The following is a 24,899-nucleotide window of genomic DNA, read 5'->3' as shown; positions in this document are numbered from 1 at the left end:
AGTCAATCTATTGGATACAAGGTTTGAGTTAATTCATAATTTTCAGTACTAGTACCTTTCTTCCAATAGCTCCATTGGGCTTTTTAGGTGGGGGTGGCTCAAAAATCCTCTGCTGCTGTTGAGGCGGAAGGGTGGAATACAAAGGAATGATTTTGATGTCGCCAACTTCAGGACCCAAGTCCTCAACCTCACGCTTTATCCTTTTACAGGCTTCATCTATTTCCTGCAGACAATGGGAATGAAAGTATAAAGCTTAGAAGATATACATTTTTTAAAAATCTGGTAAGGCAATGGACAGTAGTCAATTTTTAATATTCACAACATTGCAATTTCTCACAGTATTGGACAGTTTCTACTCCAACCATTTCAGTAACACTAATGAATAAAGACCAGCAGGGTTGGCATTCAGCATGACTTTTATCTTAGTCAGGTTTCCCAATTCATTTTCAACAAATGGTACTAAAATTGGAATCTTCAACCAAAGAATATTAAAATGCACACATGACCTTTTTAACTTTTGCAATCTTAAAGAAACTGACTGCCAAGATATGGGAAACAGTCCAATTAAGTTTAAATGTCACATATCATTAAAACAATTACTTTGGGCATTTGCACATAACGATAAACCTTTCCAGAATTAAGACACCTTCAGACATGGAACATATGAGGGGACAATATATGAATAGTAGGCAGAAAAAGCATTTTTTCTAGGGTGGGCAGTGGCGGAAGGGGTTAAGTATATCTTGGAGCAAAAAAAAAATTCAAATGCTACATCTGTCAGATAGCAAACATTAGAAATAAGAAAAAAAATCTAAAATGTTTAATAAATCTATATATATTTTCAAGATTTAAAAACATGGAGGCATTTTATTGCCTTTCACTGATTTGACTGTTTCTGTAGAGCATGCAAATAACTTTGAATAGGGTACTTGATGCTAAGCTGTAATGAAAGGACCAAGAGGAGCAAATCAGGATGAAAACAGCTAGGTTTTGAGAGATTTATGGAGGACAAAGTTTTCTCGGAGCAGTATTCAGGTAATGAGGTCCAACTACTCTCACTGGAAAATAATGCCCCTTTCTTTAGTTTTAGTATTAGGCGCTGCTCTAAGTTTGGACCTTCCTTGCTTCCGTTATAAGTAATTGTAAAAAGATTGAGTGCGTCCTGTTTAATTAGAGATAGCATTTTTTTTTTAATGTTTATTCCATCATGCAGATGTGGCATGCTAAGAGACGCATTGAGTCCTATTTCATTTTTGGTGTTTCTCTTTTGATTCTCAGATAAAGATGATTATATTCATAGTATATTTCAACAGTTTGGTGACTTTTTTGGGCAGCCAATCTTTCACTCCGTTAACCAGAGCATACTGCATTAAAGAATTCATAGAACTAGCAAAGCTGTTAACTCTATCCTTCATGCCTCCAGTTGCCATCCACATCATACCATTGCCAACATCCCAACGGGGAATATTAAAGAGCCTGCAGAAATTGTAGCCGACTAGAGGATTACGATCCCAGATCTTCGGAAATGACCAAGCGTATCAGTCAGAGGTGATACAATGCGATCAAATGGTCTCACTCAACACCTCTACTCACACACTTCCATACTGCACAACAGTAAATCTAAGGAACCCACGCCAACCATTTGTTTCTCGATTAAATATAGTAATGGACAGCACCATATTAACCCCTTCGCTGCGGGGGTTATTCCCCCACTGTGCTGGGGGTAAGGGGGGTGCGCACAGCACCCGCATGCTCATGACGAGCTCAGCTCGTCATGAGGCACGGCGCTCCTGTGCTCATGACTAGCTGAGCTCGTCACAAGTGCACCGGCTCCCGTGGAACGCTCAGCACAGCAGGGGAATTCTCCCCGCACCGGAGCGTTCCATGGGCAATGACGAGCTGAGTTCGTCATGAGCACCGGAGCGTCATGGCTCATAACGAGCTCTGCTCAACATGAGCATGGGAGGGGTTAAAAAAAACTTTAAAGAAATACTGGAATATTGTTGTGAGTAATCCACTATATCCGATTTTAAAAGATTCATCAGAATTTAGATTTAAACAAGCTAGGAACCTCAGAGACCAACTATGTCCATCTTTCCTTTAAGACGAAAAAGAAGTGAAAACCTTTCTTCAACATCGGATGGGCTTTTACTCTTGCATATGCATTTACATATGCAAATTGGGCAAGCTCAAAACAAAAGTAGTATCTATCAATAGACATCCTTTCGGATTAGGGATTTTATCAAATGGGAGAGTACCAATGTAATTTATCTCATCTCCTGCCCTTGAAACCATCATTACATAGGGAGCACAATCACACCCCAAAAACAGGGATTCAGGAACACTATTGCAATATCCACAAAAATAATCTGAATCAACCATCCATACCACCATAACTTCTCTTCTTGCGGTTTGATGATACCGAAACATGCACGAGGTGGCAACTTAGAACTGAAATCAAGACAACAAGAGAGTGCTCATCAGTTTTGGCACTGTAGCCAAAGGCTTAAACAACTATCATGAGTGGCACTACTGGCTTTGAAATACTAATGGACAGGATTCCGACTTAAAATGGTATTTCGCAGGGATCCACTGAAACAGCACACTAAACCACATAGGACGAAGATCTGAGCGGGGTGATGTGCCGGCTCAACTCTGTAGATATTTGGCAAGATACGCATGTAGGAGAGCGCAGCCACACATGCTATACCCCTGCCCCCGAGGTACAGAGTAGATTAGATATTTTTCTGTTATCTAGAGTGACATGTGCAGAGGCGACGGGGACAAAGTTGCTGGGCCGATTTCTGTTGAACCATGCCCCTGTGCTACGGGTATGGGGGCCCAGGAGGGTTAGGCTACAGGTACCTCTGTGCAGACTACATCCTGCGGCATTGCGGGATACGGTCTTCAGAGAAGAACTCTGGGAGGTTGTTGAAGGCTACTTCAGAATTAACTGGTCTACTGCAGAGAATAGGAGTACGGAGTGGGATGCTTTTAAGGTGGTTATCAGAGGGGACTGTCTAGAGTGGGAGGAAGGACAAGACAACTAGACAGACCCCCCCAGGATATAGCGGCATGGATTAGCAAATTTAGCGGCACAAATATGGAAATTTAGCGGCACAAATATGGAAATTTAGCGGCACAGATATAGAAATTTAGCGGCATTTTTGCTGCACTTTATTTTCCTTATAATCATTCATATTCAGCCTTAAATCGATGAAAACTGTTTTAGCAGAGTACTCCACTTTGAAATAGGCATGTTTAGAGCACCTGCAGCTCATTGGAAGCATAGCTCCAATCCTAACCTCATGAGAGGGGGTCCTATTTCTCCCTGGGGTGTTCTAGCATCCATGTACACACCCCTGCTGGGCACCATTACTTCCTGGACCCTTGAGGCATGATACCTTTTTCTCAGGTGCCATAGGGCACATGATCGTAGTGGGTGGAAGTGCATTGCCATGGCTAAGGTAAGCATGTTAGGTATTGCTCTACGCAGCACTGGCATAATGAAACCAGAGGGGGCCCCCCTGCAAGGTACGTGGAGGGACCCCCTCCGAACTCAATCGGGAGCCTTCCAGCCAGATTATTGTGCTGACGGTGGCCTATGGAACTTGGGGGCCCCACCGAATCGTGGGGGCCTGTGTTACCCCACTGCTAGGCAGATCAGTGGCATGGAGTGGGTGTAAGCCCTTTCACAATACAGCCCCACCACAATGTGACTTACAGGTGCTGTGTGTACAGTCTACATCCAAAATATGAGACCATTTCCACCACAACTCCTCTGCAAGCAACCCCCCCTCCCCCCTCCTCCCCAGGCTTTTGGCACAGAAATATTTGTTACTTGCAGTTCTTACCTTGTAATCTTTCTAATACAGCCTAATGCCTTGTAATATGGATGAGGACTCTTACACCTTGTAACCCATTTTTTGTATGCAACTTCATAGACATTTAATTCACACGTGTATGATTTATTGTCTCTGTTTAATATGTGGGTGTGATGCAAAGCACTAACATCATGAATTAGAAAGAATAGCGCTATAAAAGAATTACATTAAAATATTTTCATTATAAGTGCTTTTTAAATTGTTGCGTAATTAGTCAAACAGATCCTCCTCATTTTGTGTATGGAGGTAACTAGTCCGGTACTACATATGACATTACCCAAGTGCATATGTTAGAAAGCGGCGGCCTAACCTACCGGAATATAGTGGGCAGAAGCCACAAGAAGGTTTGGCTTGTTTCGAGCTTGATGGTCCAGGACCACCGCATACTGAGTCAAAGCCAGGTAATAACTTGGGTTGTCAGTGGCTGTCACACTTCTTATACCCAGGCAGAGTATTGTTTACATTAGGGATGAAGAAAATAGGCCCCAGTACAATTATCAGAGAATTGGTAAATTCAGGTTTGTTCCCCTGATTTTGATCACACTTTCACCCAAAGACTTCATGTGTCTTCAGCAGCCAACATAAACCAATCCGCAGAGTTCCATTGGCTCTCCTAATCCTGTTTGGGCTGGTAGCTGCTCTTACAGGCTCCCTGGAAAATAAGAAACCTAAACTGTTTTTTTTCCATCGGAGGATGCACATAGATAGATTAGCATTTGCCCTGCTTGCCTGACTGTATGCGAATGCGTATCCATGCCTCAATATCCTGGGGTGGTCCGACTAGAGACAGAAGCTAGTTGGGAGGGCGATGTATGGGTTTGGGGGTCTGTAGGGTGGAGGGACAGGGTGCAGAGATGCCGGGTTGGGCAGTGATTCTAAGAGGCTTGAGGCACAGAGATATGAGAATGAGAGCTGGGGGGGTAGAGGCCGTCAGAGCATTTTAGGGCAAAATGTGTGTCGAGGAAGGAGGCAGAGAAACTCAGGGGAGCAGCACAGAAAGCTGAGAGAGGAGCAACATATAGGTAGGGTGGCACACCACGGAAATGGCAGGAATGTATCTTATGTAGTCAAGCCACACCCTTAATTACATAGGCCACGACTCATTAAAAGAGAACTTTGTTCATCCCACTTAAAGCCCTGCTTTTAGTATATGGAGATAATAAAGTTTCTCACGAATGCCGTATCGAAAATCTTTAAAAAAAGAATACAGTACATACTGACTGACTGTGTGTACACAATTAGCCTGCTCCACTCGTTCTCTTATTTCCCCGAAAGACAGCGCAGCAAACTGAAATACTCAGACATGATATGATGATGAACGCTTTACCTTTTTGCACATTAAAAATACAGTGGCTATTGCCGATTCTCTATCTGCTTTACGAGGCACCAAAAATATTAACATGGAACCTTTTCAATAAAGGTTCGGGAAACATAAGGTTACCATTTCTTTTACAATTGCTGTATACTATAGAAAATTGAGTTCCCCTTACTTCATCTGTGCGCGTCTGTGAAAGACACTCCCGTTTACTCTGAGTTTCTAATCTTGCTGCAAAAGTCAGAAGCTTGACTCGCTATGAACTTCACAGGCATGCATCGTTACACTCTGCCCCCGCCTTCTCCAGTCCAGGCCGTGTTTTCATGCCCCTCAGAAAGAGAGCAGAGGTCGAGAGGCGCCTGGGATTTTTAAGGTCACTTAAACGACGTGCCTAAAACATCACCAACATGCTAATTAATGAGAAGGCTTGCCCACGCACAGCCAGAGTTCAGTTGCGTTGACTCTGCTTCTCACAGGGTGGCTAAAGGAAACCACTATTGTAGGGCTCAGCTGTACGGAGACACGTAGTGACGTGTTTACGTATAGCCAATAAGAAGCCATAATTTTTCATGCTTGCCGGGAGTCCCTTATTTTGCGGCCGAAATAGGAAATATCGCGGCCTTTTGACATACCAGCTGATTTCGCTATTTTTTCGTGAAGCGCGAAATCGCGAAATGATGGAGGGTCTGACTAGAGGCAGAATTGACAGAGGCCGAGGATAGACTGGCTAGTGTTCAGCACGAGAATTAGACCGATGCCGCCTAATGATTCACTCCTGCAGGCACAGCACAGGGTGGGGGAGGTCTGGGACAGATTAGATTGCTTAGTTCGAAGAGAATATCGGCAACTGCTCTACAAAGAGGGAGACCGGCCAGGGCGGTTACTGGGATGGGTTTTAAAACGTGAGCCTCCGGCTCCGTTGATATCATCATTGCAGAGTCCGGATGGCGAGTAGGTCACCACACAGATCGGTGTTGGAATAGCATAGTGTTAACCCCTATCAGAAAAGTATTGCGAGACCCTTGGCCATTGGGTCCCAATGGAGGATGAGTGGTTTTTCGACCTCCCTTAACTTAAGGATAATCAACAAGAGGAACTAGAGGCAGCAATTCAGCTGGGGGAACTGCAGGAAGCACTGCGAGACACGGCTCGGGCAAGTCCCCAGGGCCCAAATGGGCTCCTGGCACAACTATGCAGATCTAATATGCTACTTACCAGTAGGCATCTGTTCTTGGCATGTAGGGCTGCTGACATTCATATCTGTGCATAGATCGCCGCCTAGTGTTTGGTCCGGATGATTGCACTTTGTTGTCCTGGAAGAGTCTTTGAAGTATCACGAGATAGGTGGCTCCTCCCCTGGACTACATTGCGCATGGGCATCGACTCCATCCTCAGCTTGTTTTTCGCCATTGTGGCAAAGATGGAGTGTAACACCATAAGTGATGACCATGCTAAGAGTAATTGTGAGTGCTGCAACCGCTACAGGCGCCAGGGAGGAGGGCGGGCGATATGAATGTCAGCAGCCCTACATGCCGAGAACATATGCATACTGGTAAGTAGCATATTCAGTTCGAGGCATGTGGGCTGCTGAATTCATATCTGTGCATAGAATATATAGCAGTCCCTCCATTAGCGGCGGCCGCCCGTGCCAGCTGCAGCAGTTTGAAAAAGTGTTTTTAGAACAGCTTGCCCTACAGCTGCCTGTTTGGAGTGCACATCTACACAGTAGTGTTTTGTAAGTGTGTGTGTGTGGTAGACCATGTGGCTGCTCTACATATGTCTTCTAAAGGAATATTTCCAAGGAAAGCCATGGAGGCCCCCAACTTTAGTGTGGAGTGGGCTCTCGGGGGAACCGTTAATGTGCGCTTGGCCTTTTGATAGCAAACCTGAATGGACTTAACGATCCACCTGGCTATACCTGCTTTGGAAATGGGGTTGCCTTTGTGTTGTGGCGAAAAGGCAACAAACAGTCGTTTTGTTTACCTAAAATCTTTTGTCCTATCTATGTAGTACATTAGAGTTCTTTTGAAGTCTAGTGTGTGGAGCATTCTCTCTGCCACTGACTCTGGAAGAACACTGGCAGTTCTATAGTTTGATATGGAACTGTAAAACCACTTTAGGCAGAAACTTAGGGTTAGTGCGGAGTACCACCCTGTTGGAGTGAATCTGTATGACTGGCTCCTGGATAGTTAGTGCCTCAAGTTCACTAACTCGTCGTAGCGATGTGATTGCTATTAGTAAAGCCACTTTCCACGTCAAGAATTTAATTTCTCATGAGTGGAGAGGCTCAAAAGGTGGACCTATCAGCCTGGTAAGGACCACGTTTAGGTTCCATACAGGCGCTGGTGGGTGTCTGGGAGGAATAAGTCGTTTGAGTCCCTCCAGAAAGGCTTTGATGGCAGGCACTCTGAAAAGCGAGAGATGCTGCCTGTTCTGGAGATAAGCTGCTATTGCGGACACATGTATACGAATGGAGGCATAGGCCAGATTGCATGTGTATAGATGTAACAGATAACAAATGATATTGTGAGTAGATGCATCTAGCGGGTTGATGTTGTGTTCGGCACAATAAATGAGAAACCGCTTCCATTTTGCCGCATAACATGCTCTAGAGGAGGGCTTCCTTGCCTCCCTTATGATATCCATACAGTCAGGAGGCAAGTTGAGGTAGCCAAATTCTAAGACCTCAGGAGCCAGATCGCCAGGTTGAGCTGTTGCGGATCTGGATGCTAATTGTCGCAATGACTCTACATCAAAAGCCTGGGTGTGAGGTGCAGCCTTTGATGCGGTACCACAGAGAGTTCTAGAAACGTGGTGTACCATGGTTGGCGTGCCCACGTTGGAGCGACCAGGATGAGAGTCATCGAGTGTTGCTTCAGCTTGCGTGCCACCAGCGGTATTAGAGGTGCTGGGGGAAAAGCGTACGCAAATATGCCTGACCAGTTCATCCATATCGCATTTCCCTGCGACTGTGGGTGTGGGAACCTGGCGGCAAAGCTTTGGCATTTGGCGTTTTCCTTTGTGGCAAACAGGTCAATCTCTGGAGGACCCACCGCTGGAAGTACGGCTGGAGTACTGATGGATGTATCTCCCACTCGTGCATTTGGTGGCTGTACCTGATGAGCAGGTCCGCCATCTGATTGTCCTTGCCCGGGAGGTGTTGCGCCATGAGGAAGATGTTCCTCTGAATGGCCCACTTCCACATGCTCTGAGCCAGATGAGAACTGTGGAGAGTGTGCACCTCCCTGCTTCTGTATGTAGTACATGGACGTCATGTTGTCCGTCCGGATCAAAACAACCTTGTTGCACAGATGTACCTTGAATGCTTTCATCGCCATGAAGATAGCCATCAGTTCTAGAAGGTTGATGTGCATCTTCCTCTGCTGTGCTGTCCATAGTGCCTGCACTGTGTAGTGGAGTACATGAGCTCCCCATCCCTGGAGAGATGTGTCCGTTGTCAGAATAATCCGTGGCACAGGCTCCTGGAACGGTCGGCCCCTGCAAAGGTTTTGTGGATTCCACCAATGCAGAGAGTTGTATGCGCAACCGGTCACCAACACTAGGTCTTTCAACTGTCCGTGAGCCGGATTCCACTGACGTGCTAAGCACTCTCGAAGCGGACGCATGTGTAGTCTCGCGTGCGGGACTATGAAGATGCAGGAGGCCATCATGCCTATCAACTGCATGAACACTCGTGCTGGAAGCGAGTGTTGTGGTTTGAATTGCTGTATCAGCGATTGCATGCTGTTGATCCTCACTGAATTTGGCTGTGCTTTGGCTGCCAGAGTATCTATTGTCGTGCCCAGGTACTGCCGTATGTGGGCGGGCTGAAGGTGAGAACCCCAGATCGTGAAGAAGGTGAATGGTGTGTGACATGTGGGCGGCATACTGCTGGGCCGACTTCGCCTGGATAAGCCAGTCGTCCAGATAAGGGTAGACGTGAACGTTTTGTCTCCGTAGGTGTGCAGCCACTGTCGCCAGGCACTTGGTAAACACCCTGGCGCCGTCGTCACTCCGAAAGGGAGGACCTTGAACTGATAATGCTGATCCTGAATGGTGAACCGGAGGTATTTTCTGTGTGACGGGTGTAGCGGTATATGGAAATATGCATCCTTCAGATCTAATGTTGCGAGGAAATCTCCCTGACTGAGTAACGGTAGAACCTGCTGTAATGTGAGCATGTGAAAGTGTTCTGATAGAATGTACTGGTTTAGGGGCCTGAGGTCCAGTATGGGTCTGAGGGACCACTCCTTTTTTGGGGTCAATAAGTACAGCGAGTACACCCCTGTACCTTTTTCTTTCACAGGCACGAGCTCTATGGCTCCTTTTTGCAGCATGCAGACTACCTCCTGCTGCAATAACTGTAAATGCTCTGCAGATATAGGACGGTGTCTTGGGGGTATGTTGGGTGGAGTGGATGTTAACTCCAGACAATAACCGTACTGGATAAGCTGCCTCACCCACCTGTCTGTAGTGATGGATTTCCAGACCGGCATGAACTGTTGCAGTCTCCCCCCGAACGGTGTGGTATGGTCGGGGGGCAGTGACAAGACGTCACTGTTTGTTAGTGGCGGAGGATCGGGAGCTGTTTCCACGACCTCTGCCCTTGGTGCTGTTTCCACGATAGCCACCCATACTCTGTTTGGTGTAGGTGGTCTGCGTGCCTCGTTTACTGTATTGTGTCTGCTGGGACAGCTGGCCTCTGGAAGTTCCTCTATTGTTGGAGCAACGAAAGCAACCACCCCATAACTGCTGCCACTGTAGAGCCCCCATAGACTTTGCAGTCTGTGTCCTTTTTGATTTTTGCGAAGGTGGTGTCCACCTCTGGGCCAAATAAGTGATACGGGTAAACAGGCCGATTCAGTATGGTGGTTTGTATCTCGGGATTGAAACCGGAGATTCTCAGCCAGGCATGTCGCCGTAACATCACACTTTTATTAATTGCCATGGCCGCGGGGTCTGCTGCGTCCAGCGTACACTTGATCGATGCGTTTGATATAAGTTTCCCTTCTTGTATTAGCATCTCTGCTGCCTCCTTATACTCATCTGGCAAGTGTTGTAACAAGTTTCAAGTGTATCATAATGAGCCCTGTCATATCTGGCTAAGAGTGCCTGTGTGTTAGAGATGCGCCAGATATTGGCCGCTTGAGCTGCCACCCTTTTCCCTGATGCTTCTAGCACTTGAGATTCTTTGTCAGGGGGAGGAGCATCACCCGTTGTTTGCGAGTTCGCCCTCTTCCGGGCATTGGAAACAACCAGAGAGTCTAACAGCAACTGTCCCTTGATATACGTAGGGTCCCCAGGTGCCGGTTTGTATTTCTTTTCAATTCTGAGTTTTATCACTCTTGCCCTTGTGGTCTCCTTAAAAAGGTCTCCAGCATGTTTTAGGACACCCTTTAGCATTGGTAGAGTCTTGCCAGTTCTCTCTGAGGTTGAGAAGGTGTCAAACAAAAAATCCTCTTCAATAGGGTCAGCATGGAGCTGGACATCATGATTTTTTGCTGCCCTTTCAATAAGTGCATTAAACGCAGCAGTGTCTTCAGTAGGCGAGGTTTCAACAGCATAGACATGACTGTCTGGGGCAGTTTGTGGATCTCCTGGGTCAGCAGCGTCTGCCCAGGGTTCAGTGTGATCTTCAGGATCAGTGTCAACAGGATAGTTCGACTCCTCATTGTCACAATCCCCTGCCTCCACATCTGAGTATGTGGGTAAGATAGGGGCAATGTCTTGCCCATGTGGTGTTATAGGTTCAAAGAGAAGAGGTGACGTAGCAGAATTCCTCTTTTTCTTTAATGGAATTTTATATGACTCCATAGGCTGTTCAGGGGCGATCTTTCGCTTGAAAATAGAAAGTCTACCCGTCTCGGCGTCGATGAATTGCCTTGACTGATCTTCAGGTGGAGGCTGTCGATGCCTAGTGGCCACCGCCACAGTTGAAGGTTTCGGCCCCGTGGACACCTTCTTGGTCGTTTCGACGGCCGCCCTAGCGGGCGAAGGCCTTAGGTACCACTTTCGGCGGCAGAGTGAACTGGATGGGTGCCGAGGATTTTGGAGGTTTACTGACCGGCTTCGGGGGGTGGAGTAGCCTTCGGTCCGACAGTAGTAGCATTCTCTTTAATGCGTTTTAGCAAGTCCAACACCTGCTTCGAGAAGGAGGCGGATGGCTGTGTTGACTCGACTGGTTCCTTCGAGCCACCGCTGGGTGTGGACTCTAGGTCTGTACTGCTTTTAGCCTTGTCGGGTCGACGCTTAGGATCGAGAACTCTGAGTTCCGAGTCCCTAGTCTGTGTCGCCGGCCTTCGGCGCCGACTTCTTCGGGTCGACGTCGTTGACCAGGTTCTTCGGTGCCGCGGTCTTCGTCTCGACACCCTTTAGCGACCTCACCGGGTCGATAACACTCTTCTGTTTTGTCGGTGCCGATGGTTCAGAGGCCTTCGAACCGACCAAAGCAATACGCACTTTTGGTTTCGATTTAGCGTCCAGTGCTTTCGGTTGTGTAGACACCGACGCTTTCGGTTTCGATTTCGATCAGTCAACCGATGGCTCGTTAGAAATGTCTGTAGCCGGGCCTTGGGGCGAGGCTGTAGAATCAAGTGTACGATCTTGGGTAAGGCCATGTGGCGATCCCTCGACCTGAGCCTTATCGAGTGTTTTGGTTGCGGCCCCCGTACCAACGGCTGGGCCTAGCTCCTCGCTCGAGCTATCTTCCATTGCCCCAAAGGCCTCATCATCTCCTACCTCGTCGACAACGTCTTCATTATCGACCATTTCCACATCTGCGTCGTAACTGGAGTCGATCTCCGATGCAGGATCAGACAGGTTCTCTTGAACTTCCTGCTCGACTCCCTCATCTTCCTCGGCATCGAAGATGTTCACCAGGTCAGGTGCAGTCTGCTCGGCTTCCTTTCGCGCTACAGGTCGAAGGCGAATCGTCTTCTTGGAGCGGAACCGAGAGCAAGCCATACAGCTGGCTTCATCGTGATCCGGAGACAGGCACTTGTTGCACACCGGGTGGACATCGATGTGGAGATACTTGGAGTTGCAAACAGGACACTTCTTGAACGGGCTCCGTTCCATGATGGATCGTCGATAAGGCATATGGCGTCGACCGGGACTTCAGTGCCGAAAAGCCACGCGGCTCCTCTTGATGTCCGGCTCGAGGAACGAGCTGGAAGAAGTACTGGGCACCGATCGCAAAGACAATACCGACGATAACTAAAGGCCTTTTGGCCAAAGGGAAAGTTTTTATCGATTCCGAACTTGAGTTAACAAATAGACATCCGAACCCAATGGCGGAAAAAAACAATCTGCGCATGGGCATCGACTCCATCCTCACTGTAGTCCAGGGGAGGGGCCACCTATCTCGTGATACTTCGAAGACTCTTCTAGGACAACAATGTGCAATCATCCGGACCCAACACTAGGCGGCGATCTATGCACAGATATGAATTCAGCAGCCCACATGCCTCGAACATTCTGCTCCCGCGCCTAATGGAAAAGCTGCAAGAAGCAAAAGAGTCAGGACACTTGCCGCAGTCTGACCGAGGCACAGATAATAATGCTCCCCAAAACCGGTAGAGACGCTAAAGATCCAGCGGCGTATAGGCCCCTGTCTATGCTGGGGGTAGATTCTAGACTGCTGGCCAAGGTTCTGGCTAATAGACTGCAAAGAGTAGTTGTAAGAAAGTGACTGTATATACTGGACCAAAGTAAGATGGACTGTATACACAGAACACAGTCCCCAGAGGTTTGGCAGAGGTTAAAGTTAGATATAACCTAACTCTCTAAAGTGGTAGCTTGGGTCGAGCAGTAAGGCAGTATCAGAGGACAGTGTAAAGCATTTATTGTACACACTCAGTCAGCAAATGGTCTCCGACACTCAAGAACTAAACTCTAGGCCAATTGTTTTGTATCAAAAGATATAGTTTTATTTTAGAACCAACAAGGTATCAAAATATACTTTCTCAAAATAGATTCCTTTAGTTAAATACTTTTCAAATAGGCAATAGACTCTTTGAATACAATAGTCACAGTTTGTTGCAATAGGCAACACAATTTCAAACAATGCAACATTGAGCTCAATGGGAATTTGTAGATTACTTCTTTAATCTCAAGACTGGATCCTAGATTCAGTCCTAGGACATGTCCTGTAAACAGTGAAGTAAAAGCGTTTTGGTTACAGTAGTGATTTTTAAGGAATATTATTGTATTTTAAAGGTTGACAATTAGAAAATTTTTCAGTTGAAATCACCAATGTTATCCTATGGAAGGAAATTCAGTTTGCAGGTAAAGTATATTTACGTTACTTTTGTAATCCAGTGCTGGACTGCTAGGTTCAGCACTGGGACATCTATCTAAGACAGGTAAGTAGGAATATGCTACTTACCAGTACGCATCTGTTCTTGGCATAGAGGGCTGCAGAGTGGTACATTTATGAATAGATCGCCATCTGGTGTTGGGCTCGGATGATTGCACTTGTTTTTCTCTTGGAGAAGTCTTTTGTCGTCACGAGACTGGCGACTCCTCCTTTGGGTGCTAGTGCGCATGGGCATCGGCTCCTTCCTTAGATTGTTTTGCCATAGTAGGGTTAGATGGAGTAGTATGATAGAATACAGATAGAAATGCCCATGTAAGTGTATCTAAATAAGATAGTGTTGGAACAGACACAGGTTTCCGGGGAGGCTGGGAGGGCATGTACCACTCTGCAGCCCTCTATGCCAAGAACACATGCATACTGGTAAGTAGCATATTCCGTTCGAGGCATATGAGCTGCAGATGGTACATTTATGAATAGACTATACAGCAGTTATCTCCCTAGCGTTGGTCACCAGTGTCTGTTGCAACAGTCTGAAATAAAGTTTTTAGTACAGCTTGTCCCACTCTAGCCTGTTGTGTTGCCTGCACATCTACACAGTAGTGTTTTGTGAAGGTATGCGGTGTAACCCAGGTAGCTGCTTTGCATATGTCATCTAGAGGAATGTTTCCTAAGAATGCCATAGATGCTCCTAGTTTACGTGTAGAGTGAGCTCTAGGAGGAACAGTTAATGTCCTCTTTGCTTTTAAGTAGCATATTTGTATACATTTTACAATCCACCTGGCAATGCCTACTTTAGAGATAGGATTGCCCTTATGTGTAGGAGAAAACGCTACAAATAGTTGTTTTGTCTTTCTGAAAGTTTGTGTTCTTTCTATGTAGTACAATATCGCCCTTCTGACATCTAATGTATGTAGGGGCCTTTCTGCTACCGTCTGGTTTTGGAAAGAAGACTGGTAGTTCCACTGGCTGATTGATGTGGAATGCTGAAATTACCTTAGGCAGGAATTTTGTGTTTGTTCTAAGAACCCCTTTATTTTGGTGTAACTGCAGAAATGGTTCTTGTATTGTAAATGCTTGCAATTCACTTACTCTTCTGAGTGAAGTAATAGCTATAAGAAAGGCCACCTTCCATGTGAGGAATTGTATTTCACACCTATGCATAGGTTCGAAAGGTGGTCCCATTAGTCTGGTAAGTACTATGTTGAGATTCCAGACTGGGGAAGGCAGTAATCTTGGTGGAATGACTCTTTTGAGGCTTTCCATGAAAGCTTTTATTGCTGGTACTTTAAACAGGGAAAGATGTGGTCTGTTTTGTAGGTACGCCGCTATAGCTGCAAGATGTAGTCTAATAGAAGTGTAAGCAAGGTTACATTGCTGCAAGTGTAGTAAATAGCAAATAATCTGTTTAGTGGATGCGTCCAGAGGGTTGATGTTGTTACTGTTACAGTATACAGCAAACCTTTTCCACTTTGCTGCATAGCATGCTTCGGTGGTAGGATGTCTTGCTTGCTTAATGATTTCCATACAGTTTGGAGGTAAATCTAAGTATCCAAATTCTATGACCTCAGGAGCCAGATTGCTAGGTTTAATGGTTTGGGATCTGGGTGCATTATTTCGCCATGGTTCTGTGTAAGGTGCATGGGTAATATTTTTAACTTTTGATGTGGCACCTGTGAGAGTTGCAGGAGCGTGGTGAACCACGGCTGTCTTGCCCACGTGGGTGCTACTAGTATCATTGTCATTGAATGTTGTTGCAGTTTCCGAACCCCTAATGGAATTAGTGAGAGAGGGGGAAAAGCGTAAGCAAATTTGTTGGACCAATTTATCCATAGCGCATTGCCCTGTGACAGGTGGTGTGGGTACCTGGATGCGAAGTTTTAGCATTTTGCGTTCTGATGAGTGGCAGAGATCTATCTCTGGTTGTCCCCATCTTTGGAAGAATGGCTGCAGTATTTAGTTGCGCAGTTCCAAATCGTGTATTTGTTCTGACTCTCTGCTTAGGATGTCTGCTATCTGATTTTGAACTCCTGGTAGGTGTTCGGCTAACAGATAGATCTTTTGAGGATGGCCCATCTTCAAATGTCCTGTGCTAGTCTGGATAGTTGGAGAGTGTGTCCCCCCCCGCACCCCCCCTGTTTTTGAATATAATACATTGCAGTCATGTTGTCTGTTCTGATCAGGACTGCTTTGTTTTGGATTTGCATTTGAAAAGGTTTTAATGCTAGAAGCACTGCTAGTAGTTCCAGATAATTGATGTGCAGTCTTTTTTGCTGTACACTCCATTTTCCCTGCACTGTATATTTCTCCATATGCGCTCCCCATCCGGTGAGCGATGCATCTGCTGTTATTATCACTTGTGGAATCGGTTCTAGGAACGACCGCCCTTTGGAAATATTTATTGTGTTCCTCCACTTCAGAGAGCGATGTGTGCGGTCGTCTACCAAAACCAGATCTGTAATCTGACCGTGAGCCTGATTCCACTGTGTCGCTAGACACTCTTGCAGTGGACGCATTTGTAGTCTGGCATATGGTATTAGCAGTATGCAAGAGGACATCATCCCTAACAGCTGCATGAACACTCGAGCTGTTAGTGATTGTTGTGGTTGAAATTTTTGGATCAACGTGATCATTGTTTGGATTGGGGTATACTTTGGCTTTATCTGTGTCTATAGTAGCCCCTAGATATTGTTGAACCTTGTTTGGTTGTAGGTGGGATTTTGTGTAGTTCACCGTAAACCCTAGCTGGTGCAGCAATTGAATGGTCTTCTGTGTGTTTTGAAGACATTCTTCTTGTGACTTGGCTGTGTAGGAAGGTACCTCCTGACTATGGTTGCCCCCAACTTTTTGCCCTGTGTTTTAGCTGGTTTTTGACATAGTCGACCTGGGGCCCTGCCAATCAGGACCCCAGGCCTACTGCTCTCTCTGTAAAATGGATTCCATGTACCTTGGGTGCATTTCCAATTGGTACTGGGCCACCCTATCAGACCCTGTAACTCAGGGCATGGGTGTACCCAGGGCTGCCAGGGGCTGAAGCATGTATTATGCCACCCCTGGCTGGCCTCCTAAATTTGACACAACTGGCTGCATAACAGCTGGGGCAAGGTCGTGTAATCACCCTTTGCTGTAGGTGTAGTATACCTATACCTAACCCTAAAATGGACACACAGATTCCGATCAGTCCCTCCTATGGCAGGCCTTGACAATCCTGAAGGCAGAGTGCTTGGAATCGTGTGAGATGGTGCTCTGGCATGAGCTAAGCCTGTCTGCAGCTTGCGGAACCAAGTCCTAATAGCTGTTCCATGATATCGCATACCATATACTCTTAAGTGCATTATAATCCTCGCGGTTAAATGCTAACTTTGGTATTGCTTTATCAAAACATGTTGAGTAAGGTGTCATATGAATTGGAATACTAACCCCTCGCCAATTCTGGCGACGGGATTAGCATTCCACCCTTCTAGAGGGACACGACATGTATGTAACTGTGAACCCCGGTTAAAGTTAAACGAAGCCTCAGCTCCACAAAATGGATGCTGCCACCACAGACACGAGTCTGACCCCCTGCAGCTGGGAGTCCTTCCAGCGAGGGGAGCCTGGACAAAGGGTTTCCTGTCAGGGGCGGTGCTAGCACCGTCCCAGACATGGTTTTGTGTATCCTGGGTAGGCAGGGCTTTTCAGGAAGGTGACTGCTGAGTGGCACCCCGGTGCTCACTACGCATAGGCCGGTCAGAACCAGTTCCAGGGGCACACCAGCCCCTGGCCTGGGGAAAGTCCGGCATGGCAGAGGGGTGTAACCACCCCCCTCCTAGTCCCACCCATAGGCAGGACCTAGTCACCGGGTCAGCCCCCTTTTTTAGTATAAAGATGGGAGCGGGCCCCCTGTTCAAATTAGATCATCTTTGGAATCAAGACACGACTTTCTGCGAAAGACATCAAGATTTCCTTCTTCAAGATTCTCCCTTGTGGCTAAGGAGTAGTCACCCTGCATCAAGCGGGCACCATCCTAAGAACACTGCGGTCTGCTGCAAGTCTTTCTTCACGAATCCGACTGCCCAGCTCGACGAGACCCGGCTTCCCTGGCACCTCTGACCTCTACTCACCTCTACAGCAAAGCTGAGAACTGTGAGTGCGACGAGACCTCGAGGGACCGACGATCGCCAAGACTGCACAACTTCTTTGCAACAAGCCCACCGTGTGCTCCACTGGTGAGTGCTTTGGGGTCCGAGAAGCCCCAACCCTGAGCAGCTCCAGCACCGAAGATCAGCCCTCCAGCATCTCCACGATCTGCGTGGGGCCCTTCTGCTTTTGCGTGCTAACCGCGCTGTGTGGCTACTAGCCGGCTGGCTTGTGGCCTTCTTCACGACGCCCGACGACATCACTGCTGCTGGTCTGGTTGCTCCAGACTGGCCCTTGCTTCCTTCTTCAAGAGAGGCACCCCGGACCCTCCTGGTCCACTCCAGACGCCATTTTGAGTCCACCGCGTGGGCTTGCATTTGTCAAGGCTTTGTTGCCCAATCCTGGGTCCAGCGACGCCGACAGCTTCATCCATCGTGGGACAGCTCGCTCCTCCATCCTGGTTTGCCGACAACGCATCCTGGTCCGCGAGATCTGCGAGCACAGCGTCACCCACTCACCTAGTCGAGGTGACTACCATCCGGTGCCCTCCTGGTGCCACCTGACTACTGGCTAGTAGTCTCGAACTTGGTCCCCTCTGCTTTCAGGTGTCATCTTCCTTCGATCCAGGCTTGGATCCATCGAACTTTCTTCACTGGTCGCCTGCCAGCAACTTCTTTCTTCCAGGCTCCTGGTCCGTCTACGAGGATTCCCGACGTCTTTTGAGACCTATGCAGCTGCAGCCCCTGGGCTAGGTAACTTCGGCATTTCGGTGCCCCAGCATAGCCTCACTATCCAAGGGTCAGAATCCACTTTAGTTTTCCTCCTACCAGGTCGGGTTCGCCCGAGAACACTAACTTTGTCATTACTAGCTACCATAGACTTTGTCCCGCATCACGCGTGAGAGTGCACACACTGCACCCGAGTCCCCTAGGCCTCCTAGAAGTAATCTGAAGATTCTATAGTCAAGTCCTAGCGATTCCTAAGCCTATTAGTACTGTACTTACCTGCTAGTAATTTCGCATTCCACTTTCAGAGTATATGGTTTTCCGTGCCCCTCGGGCATTTGTATATACTGTGCTAACTTAAGTATTTTCGTAAGAGTTTTGTTTTGTGCTTAGTACCCTGTCCTCATAAAGAGTACAGGGCTGTTGTGATTCTTAATAAATATCTTGTTTATTTTCATAACACTTGTGTGGTGTCCTTTCACTTGGTATTCAAGGGGTATATGTGTGGTAAACAGCTGGCTTAACACGCCCTCTCGAGTCTTTAGCCTTAGACTGCTCGTATCCACGCTACTAGGATAGCTGGTCTAGAAGGTTGACTTACAACCAATCATCAATAAGGGTTGCTGGACTGATACATAGTGTTCACTAGAATAGTGACCACTGCATATCAGGCCACCTTCTCACAGGCTTTTATTAGCCAAATCGTCCAAGTAAGGGAAGACATGTATTTGTGGTCTTCTTAGGTGTGCTGCAACTACTGCTAGGCATTTTGTGAACACCCTTGGTGCTGTTGTGACCCCAAACGGAAGGACTTTGAACTGATAATGTTATCCTTCTACTACAAACCTGAGGTATTTTCTGTGGGCTTTGTGAATTGGGATGTGAAAGTAAGGGTCTTTTAGATCCAGTGTAGAAAGAAAGTCCCCTTTCTTCAGTAAAGGAAGTGACCATGTGGAAATGCTCTGAGTTTAAGTATGCATTGAGAGGTCTGAGGTCTAAAATTGGTCTTAGAGACCTGTCTTTTTTGGGAATTAGGAAGTATAGAGAGTATACTCCTGTCCCTTGCTGATGTTTTGGAACCTTCTCTATAGCATGCTTTTGTAGCAGTGATAGTACTTCCTGTTTTAACAATGTCAGATGATCTTGACTCATTGGACGCTGTCTGGGGGGGATGTTTGGTGGGGTAGCTGTGAGTTCTAGGCAATAACCATGTTGGATAATTTCTCACCCACCTGTCTGACGTGATGTTTTCCCAGACAGGTAGGAACGGTGTTATATGGTCTGGGGGGAGTTGTATTAAGTCACTGTTTTGGGGTTGGGGAGCTGCGGTTGTTATTATTTCCGCGACCTCTACCCTTGTTGTTGTTACCTCTGCAACTGCCTCTTGAATTACATCTGGGTGATGTTGGTGTAAAAGAGTTAGATTGCTGGCTTGTGCCTGTATTCTTTGACCCCCCTCTATAGGTGGACCTACGAAAGGAACCCCTTGGAGTTGGCTGTTGTAATGCTCCCATTGATTTAGCCGTTTGTGTCTTTTTTCATCTTTTCTAAAGTCTCATCTGTACCTGAGCCGAAAAGTGTTTTTTGATCAAAAGGTTGGTTCAATAAAGATGTTTGTACTTCTTGTTTGAACCCTGATACCCTAAGCCATGCATGTCTTCTTAACAGGATACTGGTGTTTATGGATCTTGCTGCAGTGTCTGCTGCATCTAAGGCGCACTTAATGGAAGTGTTGGTTATTATCTTCCCTTCCTGTATAAGCTGGTCTGCCCTTTTTTGATGTTCCTTAGGGAGATGTGTGATGAGTTTTTCTAACTCATCATAATGCGCTCTATCATAGCGTGCAAGTAGCGCTTGTGTATTAGCTATGCGCCAGCTGTTTGCTGCTTGGGATGCTACTCTTAACGGATGCATCTATTAGCTTGGACTCCTTATCAGGAGGAGGAGTTTCTCCTGTAGATAAAGAGGTTGCTCTTTTACGAGCGTCTGTGACTACAAGCGAGTCCAGAGGTACCTGTCCCTTGATAAATATTGGGTCCTTTGGGGCTGCCTTACATTTTTAATCAATTCTTGGGTTTAATACCCTAGCCCTCACAGGGTCTTTGAATATGTCTGCTGTGTGATTGAGAAGACCCTTTAGCATAGGTAGCGTTCCTGATGTTCTTTGTGCAGCAGGTAGCGTTTCTCAAAGGAAATCCTCTATTTGAGGTTCTGTATGTAAATCTACCTTATGGTATTTTGCTGCCCTATCAGCTGTACAAAACCTGTATTATCAGGTGGTGAAGGTTTTGAGGGGTATAATTCTGGGTCGTTATCATTTGACCCTGCATCATAATTCTCCCATGGGTCTTCTTCATCTGGGATAGTGTCGTCATCCCCATGAGGTTATCCCTCCCCTGTATCACTGTCTACATTTGTTTGAGGTGTAGATGGTCTTGGTGTAGAAGGTGGAAGAATAGCTGGCATAGTGTGAGGAATAGGAGAAGAGGGTGTGTCTCTAGGTCAAGAATAAAGGGGAGGAGTTGTATTTGTCCCCATTGTTCTCTTTTTAGGAGGAAGAGCTTTGTTCTCTAGCTGTTCATTCTTCCTCTTTTTCGGTGATTTTGTCACCAGTTTGCGGATCGATAAACAAAGTCTTTTGTTTTGGATCGGTTTGCTCCTGTGTCGGTACCGAAGTTCTTGGTTCCGAAAGGTGCCTTTGCTTCTGACCGTCAGTGTTCTGTGTTTTCGGCACAGAGAATTTGCTAGATTCCGATTTTTTCGGTGTCGAGTAAGTCTTAGACGTCGAAGCATGTTTCGGTTTCGACATGGAATGTTTCGATGCCGAGCTTTCCTTTGTATGGAGCTTCGGTGTCGATGTCGACCGTTTCTCGGATCCGACATGGTGGGAGGCCAAGAGTTTCGGTTTTTGTTTCGGTTTCGTTGCCGGGCCCGAAGGCGGGGCGGCGGAAACTTTATTTGGTAGTCTGACCGGGCTCGAAGGCGGTGTCGGTACCACACGGGGTCGGTTTTTTGGTAAGGGGACGTCGTCACTCACGGTTTGTTGAACGTCGATTTCTTCGACATCAGACTCGTCAACTTCCGATCCCGACTAGTCTTCATGTTCCTCTTCTTCTTCGAGGTGCTGGGCCTCGAATAGCTCCGGGATTGCCTCCGACTGCATTCTCGAAACCTCGTGTCTTCGGGCTCGACGGTTTCTAATCGTCGACTTGGAGGAGAATGCTGCGCAGGCTTCGCAGTCCCTGGATTCGTGTTCAGGCGATGGGCTCGACGGTTTCTAATAGTCGACTTGGAGGAGAATGCTGCGCAGGCTTCGCAGTCCCTGGATTCGTGTTCAGGCGATAGGCAGAGGTTGCACACCTCGTGTAGGTCCTTGTGTGGGAACTTCGCACCACACGTTGGACATCTCTTAAATGGAGTCCTTTCCATGGACTCTGGGCTGGACTATGTCGAGAAAGGCCTCCCGGTCTCGTCGACGTAGAAGAAAATGTTTATTGTTGGAATCGAAACGCGTCGGAATGGAAATGAAATCACGTTCGATGACAATACCGTCGAATTGGAAAGGGAATACGTGGCAAAATATCACTTCTTCTCGAAGTCGATCTGGAGCGCTTCGATCCTCATCCGAACCTGATGGCGGAAAAAACAATCTAAGGATGGAGCCGATGCCCATGCGCACTAGCACCCAAAGGAGGAGTCACCAGTCTCGTGACGACAAAAGACTTCTCCAAGAGAAAAACAAGTGCAATCATCCGAGCCCAACACCAGATGGCGATCTATTCATAAATGTACCATCTGCAGCCCATATGCCTCGAACATTAAGTTTTTATCGTTGGCACAATTTGTAAAGAATATTTGTACGTTTCAAAAATCGACACTCAAAAACTTTCAGCAAAAAGCAGGCAATGGTATCCTATGGAAGGAAATTCAAGTTACTGGCAAGTACGGTTAGAATTACTTTTCAGGGTCAGTACTGGGCTCAAAGATGCAGCACTGAGGTCTCTCCTGATAACAGGTGAGTAAATCCGAATATGGCTGATTTTAGATGAATATTTTAAAGTTCCAAAACTCCACATTTCCAAGTGAAACCAGTCAATGTTAGCCTATGGAAGAAAAGTGAGTTATCGGCTTTTAGGTAAGTACTCGACTGGTAGAGTTAAGGTTCTGGGCATAGACTAGGGGGTCTCCCAGGGTCAGGTAAGTACGGTTGGTACGCCTCAGCGGCACAGGGGCTGCCGGGTGCAGAGGTAGTTAGGCCCAATATTATCCAATGAGAGGCAGGGGGCCTTCGGTGGGTGGCTGCTGGCTAGCAGGCCATGCAGCTGTGTAAGCTGGGCTCCAGGTCACTTGTTCAGGGCAAATGAGGAAGTAGGACAGGACAAAGGTTGCACTGCCAGGGGCACTCGGGCGGCTGGATGCAGGGTGCTTTTGAGCCGTTGGGTGTTCAATGTTATTCAATGGAGATCTTGAAAAGGGAACAAAGGCTGCAGGCTCTTGGACGGAGATTCTTTAGGAGCGACCAACAGTTCGAGTGGTCAGTTGGGATCTTGGAGGATAGGTAGGCACCCCAGAGTTGGGCACGGGAGGCCTGGGGGGTGTGGGGAGGAGGGGGGATTGGGGAAGAGAGGGGGGGGGGGAAGAGAGGGGGGGGGAAGAGGGGGGATTGGGGAGGAGGGGAGGGGGAAGAGGGGGAAGAGGGGGGGTGGGAAGAGGGGGGGTGGGAAGAGGGGGGGTGGGAAGAGGGGGGGTGGGAAGAGGGGGGGTGGGAAGAGGGGGAAGAGGGGGAAGAGGGGGAAGAGGGGGAAGAGGGGGAAGAGGGGGAAGAGGGGGAAGAGGGGGAAGAGGGGGAAGAGGGGGAAGAGAGGGAAGAGGGGGGGTGCCTGGTGCAGGGGTGTCTTTACATCGGAAAATCTTCTCTCTGCTGGTCGCGGTTGGAGGGGTTCCTGGTTCTGAGGCTGCGTGTGTCATCGAGGAGGGTCCTTGGGCATTGGATTCCAGGTCAGATTTGTCGGGGGGACATCCTCAGGATCTTTGTCCACTAGGGCACAGGCCGGGCTCAGCAGGTGCAAAGTGGGCTGGATTTGCTGTTTCTGGCTGGCACCAGGGGCATTGCTGTTTGAGCAGAACCACTGCTCATGGGAGTTCCAGTTTTTAAGAGGGTCAAGGCAGGCAGAGGTCCTCCGGGGTTCTCTAGGTTGCTGTCCGCAAGAGACGCCGGAATTTAGCTATAGCAGGTTCAAAGATCAACAGTTGGCGTCGTCCTCTTGTTAGCAGCTGCACGGCAGGTCTTCTTTCTTGTTCCGAAATCGCGATCTGAGGAAGGAAGGCTCAGGGTGCCCCTAAATACAAAATTTAGGGGCGTTACAGGCAGGAGAAGGGCAGGGACCAATAGGTCACTGTCCTGGGGTGAGTACACCGCTATCCTGCTCCTCTCCTGTGGGATGGGGGCAGGAGCCTATCTCTGACTGGGCAGGGCTCCCCATCCTCAAGATGGCCGGAGCCCAGAGTTGTGCTTCACCTCATCCACCTGAGGGGTGGAATTGGCACAGGCTGGCACACCCCCTTTCCTCACGCAGGGTTTCCCACCAGTCTTCCCGCCAGAGTCGGGGTCAGGAGCAGTGGGGGACAGTTGCTGAGTACAGCAAGTGGCCTGGAGAAGCTCACAAAGGCGGTATGCCTTTGAAACTTCCCCTGCCCATCCCGGGGAGGAGACCTAGCACCTCGCCCAGGATGTGAATTGTTGCAAGCCCAGGAGAGCAGGGGGGGGGGGGGCTCTCCACCAAGGGGTCCAGCAACATTTCTGCTGTGCGGCAGCCTGTCAGACAAGATGTGGAATGTAGGTTAGGTTTCAGGGGGCATCTCTAAGACGCCCTCTGTAGTGCATTTTACATTAAATCCCACACTGGCATCAGTCTGAGTTTAATGTGCTGAGAAGTTTGTTACCAAACTTCTCAGTCTTCAGTGTAGCCATTATGGTGCTGTGGTGTTCGTAATGACAACCTCCCAGCGCCATATGCTCTTAATGGCACTTAGTGCCCAGGAATGGCCATGGGTACCGTAGGGGCACAGGGCTCATCCACCTGTGCCCACTCCACTGATGTATGCCAGGACAGTGGGTTTGTGGGCATGGCACACAGGGAGGTGTGCCATGTCGACTCTTTGTTTAGTTCTGCACCAGGACACTCAGCCTGCAAAGGCAGTGTGTGGATCACAATGCACTGGGTACCTAGGGTACCATTTACGATGGGCTTACATGTGGCCAGAGATGCCAATAGGGTTTTAGTTTCAACACAGTTTTAGGGAACGAACACAGGCCCTGGCCACCTGATTGGCAGTACCCCAGAGCACACTCAGTCAAAGTACACCAGCAATTCAGCAAAAAGTGGGGGCATACCATGCAAGAAAGATGGCACTTTCTCACAGTATTAACATCTTTAATACAAAAGGATCGATGTGGGTTCATGCCCGAGAGGGAAACCCACATAAATTTAAGAAGGTTGTCCCATGTGTTATACTTGGAGGCGGAGAGTGAACATAGAGAT

General features: G+C 47.7%; 1 protein-coding gene across 1 annotated transcript in view; it reads right to left on the bottom strand.

Annotated features, from left to right (window-relative positions):
- Positions 1–24,899, bottom strand: part of DHX15 (DEAH-box helicase 15) — a 257,979-nt gene that overhangs the window by 143,481 nt on the left and 89,599 nt on the right. The window contains exon 6 of the mRNA XM_086964023.1: positions 56–223. Within this exon, the coding sequence (XP_086820149.1) occupies positions 56–223 (168 nt within the window). The remainder of the gene's footprint in view (positions 1–55; positions 224–24,899) is intronic.

The sequence above is a fragment of the Lissotriton vulgaris genome, chromosome 3_2, assembly GCF_964263255.1.
Source record: "Lissotriton vulgaris chromosome 3_2, aLisVul1.2, whole genome shotgun sequence".
Taxonomy (NCBI): domain Eukaryota; kingdom Metazoa; phylum Chordata; class Amphibia; order Caudata; family Salamandridae; genus Lissotriton; species Lissotriton vulgaris.
The sequence above is the reverse complement of the archived record's forward strand: the minus strand, read 5'-3'. Positions and strand labels throughout refer to the sequence as shown.